Source organism: Penicillium canariense, assembly GCF_028826845.1.
Source record: "Penicillium canariense strain IBT 26290 chromosome Unknown utg000001l_segment0_segment0, whole genome shotgun sequence".
In the NCBI taxonomy this organism is placed as follows: Eukaryota; Fungi; Ascomycota; class Eurotiomycetes; order Eurotiales; family Aspergillaceae; genus Penicillium; species Penicillium canariense.
The window spans coordinates 372,815-389,868 of record NW_026622728.1 but is presented as its reverse complement, the minus strand read 5'-3'; the positions used below and the strand labels follow the sequence as shown (position 1 = coordinate 389,868).

The 17,054-nt window shown below is 50.1% G+C and overlaps 5 protein-coding genes across 5 annotated transcripts; 4 read left to right on the top strand and 1 right to left on the bottom strand.

Annotated features, from left to right (window-relative positions):
• Positions 1-2,360: 2,360 nt before the first annotated feature.
• On the top strand, positions 2,361-3,712 carry N7482_000121 (uncharacterized protein; the record flags this gene model as incomplete). Its single annotated transcript, XM_056682246.1, has 2 exons — positions 2,361-2,598; positions 3,003-3,712. The coding sequence occupies 2 exons, from the start codon at positions 2,361-2,363 to the stop codon at positions 3,710-3,712; spliced, it is 948 nt and encodes a 315-aa protein (XP_056545852.1).
• Positions 3,713-4,792: 1,080 nt separating this feature from the next.
• N7482_000120 (putative nuclear serine protease HtrA2/Nma111) lies at positions 4,793-8,074 on the top strand (the record flags this gene model as incomplete). Its single annotated transcript, XM_056682245.1, has 4 exons — positions 4,793-5,206; positions 5,282-7,582; positions 7,639-7,836; positions 7,898-8,074. The coding sequence occupies 4 exons, from the start codon at positions 4,793-4,795 to the stop codon at positions 8,072-8,074; spliced, it is 3,090 nt and encodes a 1,029-aa protein (XP_056545851.1).
• Positions 8,075-10,315: 2,241 nt separating this feature from the next.
• N7482_000119 (uncharacterized protein) lies at positions 10,316-10,568 on the bottom strand (the record flags this gene model as incomplete). The annotated part of the gene is given in 2 exon segments (XM_056682244.1): positions 10,316-10,496; positions 10,507-10,568. The coding sequence occupies 2 exon segments, from the start codon at positions 10,566-10,568 to the stop codon at positions 10,316-10,318; spliced, it is 243 nt and encodes an 80-aa protein (XP_056545850.1).
• Positions 10,569-11,305: 737 nt separating this feature from the next.
• On the top strand, positions 11,306-11,979 carry N7482_000118 (uncharacterized protein; the record flags this gene model as incomplete). Its single annotated transcript, XM_056682243.1, has 4 exons — positions 11,306-11,323; positions 11,402-11,557; positions 11,634-11,747; positions 11,803-11,979. 4 exons carry the CDS (start codon positions 11,306-11,308, stop codon positions 11,977-11,979), a joined length of 465 nt encoding a protein of 154 aa, XP_056545849.1.
• A 2,684-nt stretch (positions 11,980-14,663) lies between these two features.
• Positions 14,664-16,898, top strand: N7482_000117 (uncharacterized protein; the record flags this gene model as incomplete). The annotated part of the gene is made up of 1 exon (XM_056682242.1): positions 14,664-16,898. The coding sequence occupies one exon, from the start codon at positions 14,664-14,666 to the stop codon at positions 16,896-16,898; it is 2,235 nt and encodes a 744-aa protein (XP_056545848.1).
• Between the last annotated feature and the right edge of the window lie 156 nt (positions 16,899-17,054).

The window sequence follows — 17,054 nt, the reverse complement described above, 5'->3', positions numbered from 1 at the left end:
ATTCATGAACTAGTGTCGTGTACTCCGTACTCGAGACGTATAAGATGCCTTCGGTTTCGCTTTTGTTTTTCACAGCATCAATAGGGCTAGGCTAGTTCATGCATTGCTGTACCGAGCACCGGGATCACTGATTTCCCTACTGTCGCTCAATGTAAGTACATTCCGTGAGTGCATGCGGAGATGCATCTTCTCTCCCCTTGACATGCTCGGCTGCTGCACAGCACCAGTTGCCTCCTCGACAGCAGGTGGGCTACCCCAGTTCGAGGCAACAGACGCGGGCCTGTGCCTGTGCGGAAATCCATCTCCGTCGGTTCGAAGCCACAGTGGCTGGCTGAACGGGAGGCTGTCATTTGTTCTTAGTCCTCCCCCATTTGGCTGTCACAACACCATAGTCCGTAGTCCGTTCACGCGAGGAAAGGATCTCCAACTTGCATTTCCTGGAAACTGGGAAAAACTGGATCCCTCTAAAATCGCCCTGTGGCGTCGGGGCGATACCTCCTGCTCCACCTGCACCTCCCTCCCTTAGCGGGCTGCAGGTTGCCCGTTCCAGATAACCTCCTCCTAAGACGGTGGGGCGATTTGAAATCGAAACCACCGCGGCATGAGCGCCTTGTCCACCATTCTCCTTTTTTCAGGTCCTGTCTGTCCTCGTAGTTGACGTCATCTACCTCGACTTCGTAGATCCTACCCAGGGCACTGGTCCTCTCGGGCACGGCCTTGAACACTTGGCGGTCGCATTGTCTCATTTGATCCGCTCCGAGGTTCGGAGTTACCGTTGACTTGCCCAGACGATGGACCCATCGACTCTACCGTGGTTCAGAGGGGAAGCCAATCGAGCGGGGCCTTCATTGCAGGCATTCCACATGGCCTCGACCTTGTACTCACCGGTGGATGACGACTTCACCGTATATACTTGTCTCGAGCGCGAATTGACCCAGTCAAGCTATCTTATCTCCACGCCTTGTCTATTCACATCTGACAAATAATGCTTGCATTCGCAGGAACCTCTTTCCCGCCGTACCTTTATCTCCTTTCGGAAAAAAATTGAGAGGTCAGAAGATCTGTGAAATACTATTTCAATCCTTACTCACCGCATGGGATCGTCTCTTCCAGATTGGGTTCTGCCTAGCCGCAATCAATCCTGGAGGTCAGCCTGCTGATTGAAGCCAATGAAGTGCCAGTGTCGGGCCCAAGAATGGTCTCTTGCGCCACAGCGGATCCACTTTATGTGGCGCAGCAGATGCATTGCGGCTGAGGCCATGGGCGATGAGCAAACTCAGCTACTACTGCAAAAGGGTGTACGGAGTACGGTGTACTCCGAGTACTCCGTAGTACTCCGTACTGCTGGCGACTCGTGCGTCCCATTCCAGTCACCTAGCCATTAGCCATCGCAGCAAGAAGATTCACTAAGGGAGCCGTTCGTGGATTTCCGCCGAACCCCCCGTCCCTGTCAGCATGTCCGCCTGAGGCAGACATATTCACGTTAGTGAACTATTTATGGCGAACTGTCTTGGTTTGGACTAGCGTATTATCACATGCTAGGCCCGGTGCTTGGCACTGTAATCTCTAATACGGCTGTTATACGTTGTTACGATGCCTGCACCGTCACTAGCGACCTCATCCCTCTCGGTATCAATACACCTCCAAAAACAGGCTGTCTTTGGTGGTCTCGTGACTCCCCCCTCATCCAGTCGTCTTCTTCCCGCCGACCCCAGGCCGTTCGGCCTTCCAAGTTGGCGCGCAGAATCTCGATCTCCCCTGCGAAACAACATCCCCCGATCGAAATTCACCGAGAACCACTTCCCACTTCCTACTTCATCCATTCAAGCCATCGGGGTCCGTGTCCCCACACCAACGGAAAAGGCTCCGCTGCATTAGCCCGACCGCCCACGGCCGATCGCTCTGAATCCGGACCGCAACCCACCAAAATTCTGTCGTGGCTCCGAGGCCAGCTCTGTCAAAGGAGAGGTCGATCGCGGTCCAGCAAACAACAACACCACCAAAACACCACCCCCCTGCCTGCCTCTCTGCCTGAGGGCCAATCATTAACGCCCTTTTATTTGTTTTTCTTTCGAGATCTCTCTGTCGTCCAGGCCCTTTCAGCCGCTTCCTTCGACTCTCCCGAGCCCGCCCTATCCCTGGATTCCCGCAAGTGAGGTCCTCCGTCCGCCTCCCCTTCGCTCACCTCCAGTCCGTGCGGCGTGCGTAATCAACGGCGCTTCCCACCCTCCCAGTGGCTTCCCGAGATCCAAGAAGACACGAAGGGAAAAAGGGTTAATATAGCGGGCCTATACTGATCCCGCGGCCCCTCTCTCCTCACACCAATAGCTCGGGGCCGTGATATGGTCCCTTATTACACAATGGACCCCAATGCTGGTTATCCTGCTGGCTTTCCCGTGCCGACTCAAAGCCCCCCGAACCAAATGTCTTTCTACCCGAATTCGATTCCCCAGTACCCCCTGTCCAAGACACCTATACAACCTGTCCAGCAGCAGCAGCAGCAGCAGCAGCAACAGCATTCCTTTGGCGCGATGCCCATGCAGCCAGGCGGCCCCGGAGGAGCTATGATGTCCACTAATTTTCCCCATCAGTCATCCGGTACGTGGTCGATTCTCACCCCCTTATTCTGTCCCTTCATTATGATTAGCCCGACACACCCTTCGCCTTCCCTGGCGGGGTCGACCTGTCGCCCCAGAACGTTCCGGGAAACGACAGCTAGATCCGCTTTGGGGGTTAATCTAGCGTTGAGCTGTCTTTCATTTCCCCTCCCTCCTGGACGGCGCGTCGCCACCCCTCCTTGCCACCCCTCCTTCCCTTCCCCTGGAGACCCTGCAGTTGTGATGGATATCATTGATAGTGCCAGCCCCAGCTGTCGCATCAACGGTTCCTTGGCAAGCATGGACGCTACGACTCGTGCAATCATGTCCTATCTCCCGACGAGGGTTCTCGGGTGTCCAGCCTAACTTGGATTGATGTGGATCTGACTGCTAACATAACAGCAGTCTCGATGGACGCGTTCTCCGCGCCGTTCACCCAGCCCCCCGTCCCTGCCAATATGACCCCATTCTCCCAACCAGGCACTGTACCCAACGGGCCCTCGGCCGTTCAGCAGGCCTTCAATCAGAACATGGCGTCGATCCAGCAAAACAATCTACTTGTCAACCAGCCGAAGCCTCCCCAGATGAGCTCTCCCCAAACGACCCAACCCGGGACTCCGGCCCAAGCCCAGTCCCCAGCACAAGCTCAGGCCCAAGCGCAGGCACAAGCTCACATGGCGGCCCGTGAGAAGGCCCGCGTCGCAACCTTGCTCGATATCAATTCAGCATTATTACAGGAAGTGGTCAATCTACAGGCATCTGGGAGGGCAGGCGGGGAGGCCAGTGCGTCCCCTACGGATCAGGGTGGAGAGATCGCCAAGGCCGGCTCCAAGCCGAGCCAGGAGTATATTGAGTGTATGCGCCGATTGCAGGCCAATCTGGCTTACCTCGCGACGATAGCCGACCGCGCAAAAAAGTCAGGCGGCGTTGCTCCCCAGGCTCCGGCCATCATGACCCCGCCTCCTCTCCTGCCTGCGGTCCATGACCTTTATACTAAACTGAATGAGTTGTTCCCACGATCGGGCAAGGCCTCTACCCCTCAGAAGCTCAGTCCAGGAACGATGCAGGGTAATGGCGGGCCCAGTCCGTCACCAGTCTCGGAATCAGTGGTCTGAAGAGGAGCGAGCCAGGTTGTCCTTGTGGGCAAGTTTTCCCTCCTTTGGTGCTAGACTGATCTTCATTCCCGAATCTGCCTATCCAAGAACGGGTAAATCAAGATCTAGGCCTTCTTTACACCCTGTCCATATCTGTTGCTTCCCCCCACCCCGGAGGGTGAGGATCTCGGAACGGCAGCTCCCGTCCATCCGGTTGCCCGTCCTGTTTGCACCACCTGAGTGAGAGGCGCCCTGCTCTATACCTTCGAGGAGGTGGACAGAACCCTGTTGTCTTATTGTGTGGGATGTGTTAGCGCACCCAGCCGCTTGAGAACTCCCTCCTTTCAAGCAGACATGCAAGCAAGAATTCGAGAAAGAGCTGCCTCAAATGGAGGTGATAGTAAATTTTTTTTTGAACGAGTACTCAAGACTACCCCAAAATTTCTTTGCTATGCTATCTTTGCTACCTCACGCACCACCGTCCGGAGGAATTTGGAGGTCCTCTTCTATCCCATGTATTCTAGTTATGTTTAGAGATATCTACAATCTTTGAATGAAACCGATCAGAACACACTTTAGCGAACTAATAGACCATGGATCTCGATTCTGGAGCGCCAGAAATGCCCGCGATACACCAAATGTGTGTCAGATGTCCGATAACGTAGCCTACCGCGTACTAAATGCCATACTAAATTCTATTAGTCAACTTACGACGCACAGCTACCCTGCAAGGATCGGCGCTCGTTAGGCGCGTGGTTCGGCCATGGGATCGTATCGTGTGCCCTGCCCGCCCAATCAGCTCCCTTCCTTCACTCCGCCTCTTTTCCAACGCGAATGTCTCTGCTGCTGCGCTGCAGACAAAGCGTACATAGCCCTCAAAGTCTCTTGGTCTTTGCTGCTACTGCTTCTGCTGCTTCTGTCGTGCATTGGCCCTTCATCCCCCCTCGGCTTTCACCTGATCCGTCATCTGCGCGCCACCTTTGTCCGCGCTGGCTCCAGCCGTTTCGCTCCATCGCTCTTTTCCACCAAATTCCCTTGCTGCAGTCCTTTCAAGCCCCTACCGGTCTCGTCCATCGCCCTTTGTCGCTGTCGGCGAGTATCATGGATGCGAATGGTGACATTGGTGCGAAGCGCAAGCGCAGCGCCATCGCTGGCGCCGTGGAGCGGCCTGCCAAACATCTCAAGCCTGAAGGCTCAGTCTTAACCCCCGGCGACTCTACCCCGGCCAATGGGACCGTATACGATGTGGAAGAGGAAGATGACACTGGACGTATGCTAGCCGTTGGTCCTGCGCAGGCGGATTCGCCGGAGTGGCAGGCGACTATTGAAACAGTCGTGAAGAGTGTGGTGTCCATCCACTTTTGCCAGACGTGTTCGTTTGATACAGAGCTTTCTATGAGCAGTCAAGCAACAGGTTTTGTGGTCGATGCCGAGCGAGGATACATTCTGACCAACCGGCATGTGGTCTGCGCGGGTCCGTTCTGGGGATACTGTATTTTCGACAACCATGAAGAGGTAGGCTTATTTGCGAAGAAACCACTTAACATCTTCGTTTGGATGTCTGGATGCTAACTTTTTTTATATTGATAGTGTGACGTTCGCCCCGTATATCGAGACCCCGTGCACGATTTCGGCATCCTCAAATTTGATCCGAAAGCCATTCGCTACATGAAGCTCACTGAGCTCAAGCTCCAGCCCGAGGGAGCTCGAGTAGGTGTCGAGATTCGAGTGGTTGGTAACGATGCGGGTGAAAAGCTGAGCATTCTGTCTGGTGTGATCAGTCGTTTGGACCGGAACGCTCCGGAGTACGGCGAGGGCTACAGTGACTTCAACACAAACTACATTCAAGCTGCAGCCGCAGCCAGTGGTGGTAGTTCCGGAAGTCCTGTAGTCAATATCGATGGTCATGCTGTCGCTCTGCAAGCAGGCGGACGTGCTGATGGGGCTGCAACGGATTACTTCTTGCCTCTGGACCGCCCGCTCCGTGCATTGGAATGTATCCGCCAAGGCAAGCCTATCACCCGCGGCACCATCCAAACCCAGTGGATCCTCAAGCCTTTCGATGAATGCCGCCGCCTTGGTCTTACACCTGAGTGGGAAGCGGCTGTTCGCAAGGCCGCTCCCGCCGAGACCAACATGCTTGCGGCCGAGATCATCTTACCTGAAGGACCTGCGGATGGAAAATTGCAGGAGGGAGATGTGCTGCTACAGGTGAATGGTGAGCTTCTCACCCAATTCGTTCGTCTGGACGATATTCTGGACTCCAGTGTGGGCAAAACCGTCCGGTTGCTCGTTCAACGAGGAGGTGAAGACCTCGAGGTGGAGTGTGAAGTCGGTGACCTCCATGCTATCACACCCGATCGATTTGTGACGGTTGCTGGGGGTACATTCCACGACCTGTCATACCAACAATCCCGACTCTATGCCATTGCCACCCGCGGAGTATATGTGTGCGAGGCTGCGGGCTCATTCAAACTTGAGAACACTCTGTCTGGATGGATCATCGATTCGGTTGACAAGCGGCCGACTCGCAACCTGGATGAGTTCGTAGAGGTGATGAAGTCCATCCCGGACCGCTCCCGTGTGGTCATCTCTTATCGCCACATTCGGGATCTGCATACCAAGGGCACAAGTATCATCTATGTGGACCGTCACTGGCATCCAAAGATGCGTCTAGCGGTCCGCAATGATGAGACAGGCATCTGGGACTTTTCGGACCTGTCTGATCCTATTCCTGCTGAGACTCCTGTTCCACGTAAGGCAGATTTCATCCAGCTGGATGGTGTGAGCCAACCTGCTGCCGCAGAGATTGTGCGCAGCTTCGTGCGTGTGTCATGCACAATGCCCTTGAAGCTTGATGGCTACCCACAGGCCAAAAAGACCGGCTTTGGTCTGGTTATTGATGCTGCGAAGGGTCTGGTTGTCGTCTCAAGGGCCATTGTGCCCTATGACCTTTGTGATATTAACATCACAGTCGCCGACTCGGTCATCCTCAGTGCCAAGGTCGTTTTCCTTCACCCCCTACAGAACTACACCATCATTCAATACGACCCCAGCCTTGTGCAGGCGCCTGTGCAGAGCGCTCGTCTCAGCTCCGAGTATATCAAACAGGGACAGGACACTATATTTGTTGGTTTCAATCAGAATTTCCGCATCGTCGTAGCCAAGACGGCGGTTACTGATATCACCACCGTGTCGATTCCTGCTAACGCCTCCGCTCCCCGGTACCGCGCCATCAACTTAGATGCCATCACTGTGGATACTGGATTGAGTGGCCAGTGCACCAACGGTGTATTGATCGGCGAGGATGGCGTTGTGCAGGCTCTGTGGCTCAACTACCTCGGCGAGCGCACCCCCAGTTCTCACAAGGACGTTGAGTACCACCTCGGGTTTGCTACCCCGTCTCTGCTCCCGGTTACTTCCAAAATTCAGCAAGGTGTCACCCCCAAGCTGCGCATCCTGAATATGGAGAGCTACGTCGTGCAGATGAGCCAGGCGCGCATCATGGGTGTAACTGAGGAGTGGATTCAAAAAGTTGCGCAGGCCAATCCTTCCCGCCATCAACTCTTCATGGTTCGCAAGGTCGATTGCCCACCGTCGACTTTAATCGCCGGTGTCGACAGCTTCCAGGAAGCTGACATCATCCTCACCTTGGACAACCAGCTCATCACTCGTGTGTCGGAGCTAGATGTCATGTATGAGAAGGAGGTTCTAGACGCTTTGATTGTTCGGAATGGCCAGGAGATGCGCATCCGTGTCCCAACTGTTCCTACTGAAGATCTTGAGACTGATCGCGCCGTTGTCTTCTGCGGCGCTGTCCTGCAAAAGCCCCATCATGCCGTGCGGCAGCAAATCTCCAAGCTCCACAGCGAGGTCTATGTGAGCGCTAGGGTAAGTATATCTTGTTTATCAAAGACTTATCTGTCTGTAACTAACACTACATGCAGAGCCGCGGTTCTCCCGCTTACCACTACGGCCTTGCCCCTACCAACTTCATCACCGCTGTCAATGGCGTTGCAACCCCGGATCTTGACGCCTTTGTCGAGCAAGTCCGCAAGGTTCCCGACAACACCTACTTCCGCCTGCGCGCGGTGACATTCGACAACGTTCCGTGGGTGGTTACCATGAAGAAGAACGATCATTACGTGAGTTACCTCGTAACTCTGGGTATTTGCGAGTCCGCCTTGCTAATAATAAATTTGCCAGTTCCCCATGTCCGAATACATCAAGGACCCGGCCGTTCCTGCCGGCTGGCGCACCATCTCCCACGACACATCCAAGGGAGGGCTAGGCGCATCCCCAGATGCTGTGAATCTGAACCCCGACGCTATGGACGAGGGCGCTGAGGGTGGTGACAGCGACATGGAGCCTGACATGGAGTAATACGTTCCTCCTAAGTTTCTCTAGACGTGAACACGGTCTCCTGGAGTGGCTACTATTGTATAATATTCGGTGTCGATGGCGCGAGCGGTGAGGTTAGGGTTCAGGCTTCTTTGTCGCGGTGCTTTGGAACTGAGATCTCCTTGTATATGGCGTGGTCTTTGATAAAACATGTACTGCAGCCATCAGCTATGTCTTTAAGATAAAAGTATCAACATACATGAATGATCTAGCTGATCTCAGTGCCGGAATAGGCTGAAACAGCCCATGCCCGGTCCATCGTGTTTCGGTCGGAGTAGCGTCAAACTCTCGACGTAGTGGATTTCCTCTGCCAACCGGGCTTTGAAGCTGCCGCCACTTTTATGAGGGCGTTCAGGCTCAGGCTCAGGCTCACTGAGTAAAAGTCAAGACTCGAGCGATCTTGCTCGTATTGTCACGAGATATTTGGCTGGAGATCGGTGCCTTTTGAGGCCATTCATGAAGTCTTACTGGGGGTACACCGCTGATGCCATTTGCCCTTTCTCTGTTGTTGTAGTTCTGCGGGGTATAAAAATATGACAGGGATCTTTGATACCATTCGGTACAAGCGGATCGTCAGTAATGCAACGAATAACCGTTCGTTGTGGCACGGAGAATTCGTAATTTTGGTCCACAGTGGGTCCAAATCTACAGTATAGTACATATCCATGCAATAATCGGTACTATACGACTCCACGGTAGAACCTGCTGCGCCACTATTAAATAGAATTTGGACTAATGATGGTAGATGGTAGGACTAAGTTTCAGTACAATGGTCGAGGCCACATATGCACTCAAGTTTCAGTTGTCATCAAGCTAGGCGTTAAAGTGGAATCCTGTTTTTCTTATGAAGGCGTCACGTCGGACGTCTGACATAAAGCACAACGCGTCCCGGGGGTACATTATTCAATGATGCATATCTCGTAGCGGTATAGCCAATCCTTGGTAATTATGGTTTTCGGAATCTGTCGGATCATTGGAAACCTGTTCACCCTACTGTAGTATTCAGGTAGCTAATTGACATCATTGGTTGATTCTCAAGGAGGTCGCTGTTGTGAAAGTGTCAAACAGTAGTAGCCTGGGAGATTAGTATTGGCATATTACGACACTGGTATTCAGAATTGAGCGGATTTACCATGCAAGGCATATGGGGGTTTGGGTAGACACTGGTGATGAGAGTATAGGTAATAATAGGCGTAACTAGTGGCAAGTATCACCTGTCAGTTCTGCAGAATTTAGTGGCACATTCCATGAGCGTAATAGACCCGTATACATTGTCTTTTTCTCTCCCAATCCCCCCTCCCCTTTTGTCAAAGATATTAGGAAATTGAGGAAGGAATGAAATGAGAGGCATTGATATCTGCTATACACGAAATCTTATGAAATCCGCCCTGATGCATGCCCTTGGGCAATTATACTACCATTAATCGAGGAACGGCTAGGCTGAGACTCAGAAGGCAGACATAGTACCCTGTCACCGTTCAATGCTATTTACTGCCCCTGCTCGATAACTTCCAGATACACGTGAGGTGGGCAAGGATTATGATCATTACACCTAAACTGAATTCGAGGGAGCGCTAGTTAGTCCGTAAATATGAGCCACCGGAGAAAATTAAAGAAGAGTGGCAATTCTGGCAGTTCCTCAACACTTCAAGTCTGTTGCAGGGTGCCCGTCGCAGGGTCCCAGAGCCGCACTGTTATCGGAGCTAGACGCCAATCCGGTCGCCTGGAGATAAGGCCACCGAGTTAACAAGAGCCGAATGGCCCTCGAGAGTATATGTCCTCAAGTAGTAAAGCGCACCACCGAACACTTAAAAGATCGTGATGACAGTGAAAAGAGACGCAATTTGTATATTGCTAAGAAACGGTGGCGATATGTCGCAGTTTCAAGAGCAATACCTGACTGAGGGTGAAGCCAAGGATTCACGCCTCCCAAGAAAGTGAAGATCAAATAAGTGGCCATCCAAGCTACTGAAGACCTCAATGAACATGTCAGGCAATCAAAAATCTGAAAATCTGAAAAATAAACCTTACAATAGCGATAGACCAATTATAAAACACTGGTGTGAATCTAGTGACTTGGCACTGAGGCGATCACGCTAGTTGCCTACCAGACGAACAGTGGATCCTGTAGACCCGAGCTCCTAATAGGTCCATGTTTCCGTTCTCCACTCATAAACACGTACTGACTGCACTATCTCGAGCTACAGTATGTATCCCGTTATTCTAGATCTTGACCTGTGGGTTCGCATGTTCGTGTGAAAACGAAGGGGGTTGGTACTGATTTCCGCCGCTCGATCCGTTCCCGTCCAGCTTCCAAGAATCGGTCAAAGTAATGACGTTGACATTAGCAATGGCAATATTGGAGAATGACATTTCCGCGCGCAGTACTCCGTGAGACTGTTTACTTTCGAGACTTTGACAGAGTAGTTTTCTCCTCTTTGGCGCGCATGCCAACATCGAGATCGTAATTCGGCATATTTGCGCGATTTTGGTGCATATACGGATTGTACTACTTTCAGATATCAACTACAGTAGTCAGTAGTGTGTATCTCCATTTGTCCTAATCTCGCCTATCATGGTTCTGTCAACTCCAAACTCGCGCCACAGTTCAGCCAGCAACGACCATTAGGTTGGCACTAGACATCCTCCTTACTTTTGCCACCCACTCACTTTTGAAATACCCCTCTTTGTATGAAAGGTTATTGAAGGAAGTGACATGTTTGACTACCTTTAGCTAAATTTGAGTTCTCATAGGTTCAGTATATTACACAAACTCCGTCATTTCTACCACGGCCCCGCAGATCCACATCTGATCTTAACCACGTTCGGAAAGCTAGACATACGCCAATACTGATCTTCGACACTCTCTGTTCTCAGCTTCACTTATTGTGGGTCAACCGCCCATCCTGCACTTGCAGACTGGGTATAAATATTTCCTCAGAGTCCTATCTTATTCTTCCTCTTGACAATTAATCTTTTTACAACCCATAAGAATCCTTGAAACAACATCTGCGCGCATTCGCACCATGTCGTCCATTAGAGAAGCTACAGCGCCTTTTCGGCACACGTGGAAGTCTCTGCCTGACACTTGCCGAACCTTTCGCTGCGTTACTGAAAATTTCGATGACTTATCATAGCGCAAAACTTACCTCGAGTGTGATGCTCAAGATTTAAATGGCAATTGGAAGAAAAGTAGGTTTCTTCTCGATGAAAATGTCAAATTTGGAACAGGTGAGCATCCACTATCATTTTTTAAGAAATTCAACACTGATTTGGATTAGATGGCATTTCGTATCACACTATTCCTAGCTACCGACCAGATACCTTATCTTCGAACTTGTGTCTCCTCATCCTAGGGTCGTCATGATGAATAGAAAGCTTGATCTGATAGCATATGGTCATGGGCCTAAGGGCCCAATATGGCGAACCGTAACGCTCCATGACCTCATGAATGAGGATGGCGTGGTTTTTTCACCTGGTAAGATTTGGCCCATCTTGACCTGAATTCATTGCTTGGAGTCTAAGAATTTTATAAATATAGGGGGGTTTGAGTCCAAAGGGACTTGCAGTTCGACTAGTCTGGACAGAAGCGGATAAGGCGAAGAAAGAAGCAGAAAGAAAGGGGTTACAGCCTGATTTTAGGGAGGAGTGGCTGGTATGTCTCTGCGATTGAATGATAATAAGAAGTCAGAGGACTTACTTTCTTATAGGAACGTCACAACCAAGAAATCAAGGAATTGGAGGGAATGCGTCGTGATCTACCTTCTGGGGCAGAAAGCTCCTATATAGATGGCAGACTAAAGGAGGTAAAAGATTCGATGGCAAAGGTCCCTGAGATGCCGGTCGGTTGGAGTTCGAAGAAATTTGAACTGGCCAGGGAAAAATAGGAAAAGGCGAGGAATGAAGCAGAGAGGAAGAGATTGGAGACTTCTTGGAAGAAATAGATCACGGTAAGTCTCTGCAATTGGATAATAATAACCAGTCAGAAAATCTTACTTTCTCATAGGGACGTCGTATGGAAGACCTCAAAAAAGCGGAGAGAGAACGTGAGCTTTATGCAAAAACTGAGGCATGGAAAGCTCGTCTTGATAAATCGATAAAGGAGACAAAAGAGCTTATGGCAATTGTCCCTCCGATGCCTGAACATTGGAGCTCAGATCCAGAGTCGAAGCTTTAGTTGATGTTGACTGTGGATGATAGCCCGTTCATTATCATTATTACAGTCTTTCAATGGTCAATAGCAAAAACACACGACCCTCAGCTTACAAGTTTCAATAAGCAACTACGAGCTTGATGTGACTTTTGATTAAAACCCTTAGCTAGACAATGCTCAATTTTACTGGCATATGAAATCATTCGGTAAGTGCGTTGTTTGTTCATGCGGGCTTCTCATGCCCTGTTGTCCGCTCTTTTTTCACAAAATGCTTGCAACGGTGAACAAGAGGCGTTTACATACTATCTTCTGAGGGGAGTCGACCCAATAATCATTTCGGTCAAGAACCATGTGGTCATTCACACCACGCATCATCACATCGTTGTTCCAATCTTTCCATGGAGTCCTCAATATTGTATTAATCCCAAGGCCCACAAGCCTTACCCTTTGCCTGTCCATCGTAGCGTGCGCTCTGTGAAGGCTCAATGCGATCTTTTGTTGCTTCTTTCGCCATGGCTGTTCATTGGGAAGATAAATAACATCATCTTGGCGTGAGCGAGGGTATGGCGGTTCTCCAAAAAGAAAGTCTCTTCAAAGATCAGCTTAGTTGTACAAGACATGGCCGTTGCGATTCGTGCAAGCTCTGGCATGATCAGGTATTGAGCACGTGTGCAAATGTCCTTTATCACTTTTATAGGCTTCCCCTTTTCCTAATTCAGGATGTTTTGATCTCAAATCCATAAATGTTGGTATTTCTTTAGGTTAGCTCGACGTTGCCGAGCCAATGCCTCTCTATATTCCCACTTCATGGCCTAAAGGTTCTATTGGTCATTGCGTACTTCAGTAATTTGGATGTCTGCTCTTATTTCCACTATTTCGGGTAGTATCGAAATACTCTGCTTTATGTGAGTAGGTAATTCAAGAGGTCTAGCTGACAAAATTAGCCGTAGCCTTGGAAGTAATTAATATATTTTGTTTGAACTTCCGTACAAATCATAGCTAAGACTATATCTATAGAGGAGTAGTGGGCTTAGTAGTGCTCTAGGAATATTTTTATGTCTTGTTGTCCTAGAATTTGGGAGATTAGCGCGGAGCTATACTTTCTATATTAAGTGCTACTAGCTAGACTATATTTAAGGAAATCGTTATTTTTAACCTATTTGGCTAGATTTCGTCTTGAAATATATATTATCAGGATCTCAATATATCTAGCCGTGTCAAAAATTAGGTAAAGATGATAATTTAAGTTTTTATTCTTGAGAGGGATATCTTGAGACCTATCGGCCGTTATATTCCGAAAAATAGGCTTTTTCAAATAGCTTCTTTCTATTGTAATAGTATTTCTCTCTGTTGAATAGCTCATATTTCGCCAAATCTGCCCTAATATCGATCAAAAGAGCGGTATGCCCTTGTACAAGTCCAAGAAGAAGGTCGCTAGACACAAATTGTGGTCGCTTAATATATACAAAAACCGGCATAAAACCCTGGAAGGGCTTCCCGTCCTCTCAGCCGTACTTAAGCCGCGGCCTAGTCTTTACAAATCACTCCATCCAATGACAAAGAGCCTGCATATCACATCCCTGCTGGCCGTGCTAACCGGTTTACTCCCAACTATGATTAGCCATCCACTAGCGGCGTTTCCCTAATTCCCGTTCAAAGCGGCTGACTACGGCGGACGATAGCGATCACTGGGAAAATGGATAATTATGCATATTCTCAAGACCGGCAGAAAGTTTGGATACCTGAATTACTATTACAGTGCCTATATTAAATTATGTACGGAGTACGTAAATTCTATTTTGGACTGTCTCGGCTACTAGCGACCATAAATAAGCACTATGCGGCTTCATACATACGCCTAGGATAGGCTCCTCACCTGATTCGTGGTGGTATAATACACGAAGCCGAAGTGCTTTATATACCGTTCGGTATAGCTAGTCTCTTCCCTATAGAGCCGAAGTAGTGGATCTTCAGGGTCAAAGCTAACGTCCACAAGCTACTACCCAATCTGCTGAAGCTGCGAGCGACACCAGAGGGTGTTCGACGAGGGCGACAGCGAGGGCGACAGCGAGGGCGACAGCGAGGGCGACAGCGAGGGTATTCAACGCCTAGGGATATAGAGAGTTGACGGATTATATGTTATGAATAGCTTCACCTTACCACCTAGGATTAGCGGTGAGAAATAGCGGTCAAGATGGGGGCCAGTAGAAAGTGGAGAATCTATTTTTGTATAGGAAAGTCAGTGTAAAACACTATTCCTGCGTTACAGAGCGGTCCCTAGGGCGGTCTTGAATATGCATAATTATCCATTTTCCCAGTGATCGCTATCGTCCGCCGTAGGCTGACCCTCGTTCTTTGTCAAACTTTTTTTTTTATTCTTTATCCCGATCATTACCCTGAAGAGCTGGCGGCGACAAGATGTCGCTGACGTTCAGCCATCTGAATGCAGACGCATTTGAGAACCCCAAGAAAAACAACGGTCGAAAAAGACCCCGCGTTCGGGAGCCCGTGGCATGCGATTCTTGTCGAAAATCCAAAGTGCGCTGCGATCGCAAGTCACCATGCAAGCCGTGCCAAGATCGTGGAATGGACACACAGTGCACGTACTCCCGTTCCAAAAGTCCAGCAGACTTGGAATCTGCCAGACCAATAGTATCCCCTCGAAGCACAGAGATCGATCTACACGCGCTGCAACAGGCGACACCCCGCTCCTCCGATGGCGAGAACCTCGATCTACGATCGGTCCTGCCCCACAAGCAGACCACCGTTAATCATGCCAATAGTGCCTTTAAAGGGTCGAACTTCAAAACAAGGTTGATTAGCGGCACCCATTGGATGGCCGTGTGCAATGATTTGCCCGTCATAGGGGCCATGCTGGAGAAAACCGTTGTTTTTCAACCGATGTGGAGAACTTTCGGGGAAGTCAAGTCTCTCCTTCGCGTCGCAAATTCGGTACCAGCCAGGGCGAATGGAGATGGTAAGAAGCTACTGCATCTCCTTCCCGATCGATCGACCTGCAAAAAGTGGATCAGGCGATTTTGCGAAACATACGGTAGAATCTACCATGTGATCGACCAGAACTGCCTGATCACTGAGCTGGAGGAAATATCGATCGCATCCGTCGACGCCAATGAAGTGCATACTCTCAAGATTCTGTTAGTCATTGCGATTGCCATGCAGACCGACAAGTCAGAGCGACTACACGGGCGTCTGCTACTGCAAGAAACGGAGAGCCGTATTCATACATCGACATGGTTCCAAAAACCTTGTATCGGCGTCGTGCAGGCTTTGTTGTTGATGATCATCATGAAGACCATCACTGCCTCTGATACTGACAAGATTTATAGCCTCATGGGTATCGTGGGGCTGACTACGCAATTGGCGCTGAGCATGGGCTTGCACCGGGATCCGGCCTTTTTCCCCGGTGTCACTCCTTACTACGCAGAAGTTCGGAAACGATTATGGTCGTGCTTCTTCCGATTGAACCTCGAATATTGCATCCGGAGTGGATCCCACTTTGGTCTTCGACTGGAAGATGTGGACTGTCCTCTCCCGAGCCCTATCGACCTTCTGACCCTTAACCCGGGAAACATGATGGAGTCAGGTACCTTGTTGAACCAAGCCCAGGAAGCAACGGACCAAGCTTTTAATATTGCTGCAATGAAGCTTGCTATAGTGAGAGCTCCATTACACCAGCGGCTTTGCTCCACCACTCCTCAATTGTCAAGCGAGGTACGCGATCGAATGCGCGCCTCCTTCCACAAGATCCTGCGTGAATTGCCTCCGAATCTGCAAGAGGGAGCTTTGTCGTGCAGTCCAATTGAAAAGCTTCAGCAAGCCTTATTATCAGTGCACGTGCATAGCTTCATGATCATCATCACACTCAATTCTGTCCTAGGAGTTCCGTCTCATAATCCAGAGCGGGGCGATCTTTATGAATCATGGGACAATTCGGTATCCATTCTCTATCAGTTGCAGGAGGTCTTACAGAGCGGCTTTGAGCTGTCTAGCGTTGCTTATCATCTACTCTGGACTGACCTTGCCCGCGCAGCATTGACTGCATGTTTGGTAATTGGTCGCCTGCTTGGCATCAATCTGAGCACAGCCGTCTCCAATGGGCCCCCGCCCACGCTGGTCATGTTCCAACAGCTTTTGCTGAAATATCTAGACGCTTTCTCGGAGATTCTAGTGGGAAGATACCACCTCGGACCGGTTGCAGCGAAGACGAGACTCGTCCTTGCTGTCGCAACAGCTATCACATCAAGCCTAATCAGCGACTTTGGCGGCTCACAACAGGATTCCAAGTTCTTTCAGGTCGGTATTACAGCTGCTGAGGAGGTTGTAACCGAGATGGCGCTTTCTCTGAAAAGAGAATACCAAGACTCAACACTCGCCTTGCTGGGATTCAATAACGCAAGGACGTCAGCTCCACCAAGTGCCCCCACTCCTCTTGCGGCGAATTGGACGGACCATGCACAAGTTCCAGATCCCTTAATTCAGACGTTGTTTCCGAGCGACTGCGACTTCTACCCAGAATCAGATTCTCCGGGTCTGGGTATGCAGTCCGATCTATTTTTACCATATTCCATGGCGCCATCCGAATCAGTTTCGACGATTCAGTCCAGGCCTGACCTTTTGTGGGAAGATATGTAAATTCGAATCCGCAGGCACATAATTTTCTTCACCTACACATAAATAAAGAATAGAGATTAGCCATCACTTTACATTTTTCATTGCCTTCTCTATCACAGTTATGATCTGATCTTGCCTCAGATATGCTGACAAGTTCAGCGTGTGCCCGTCTTATAC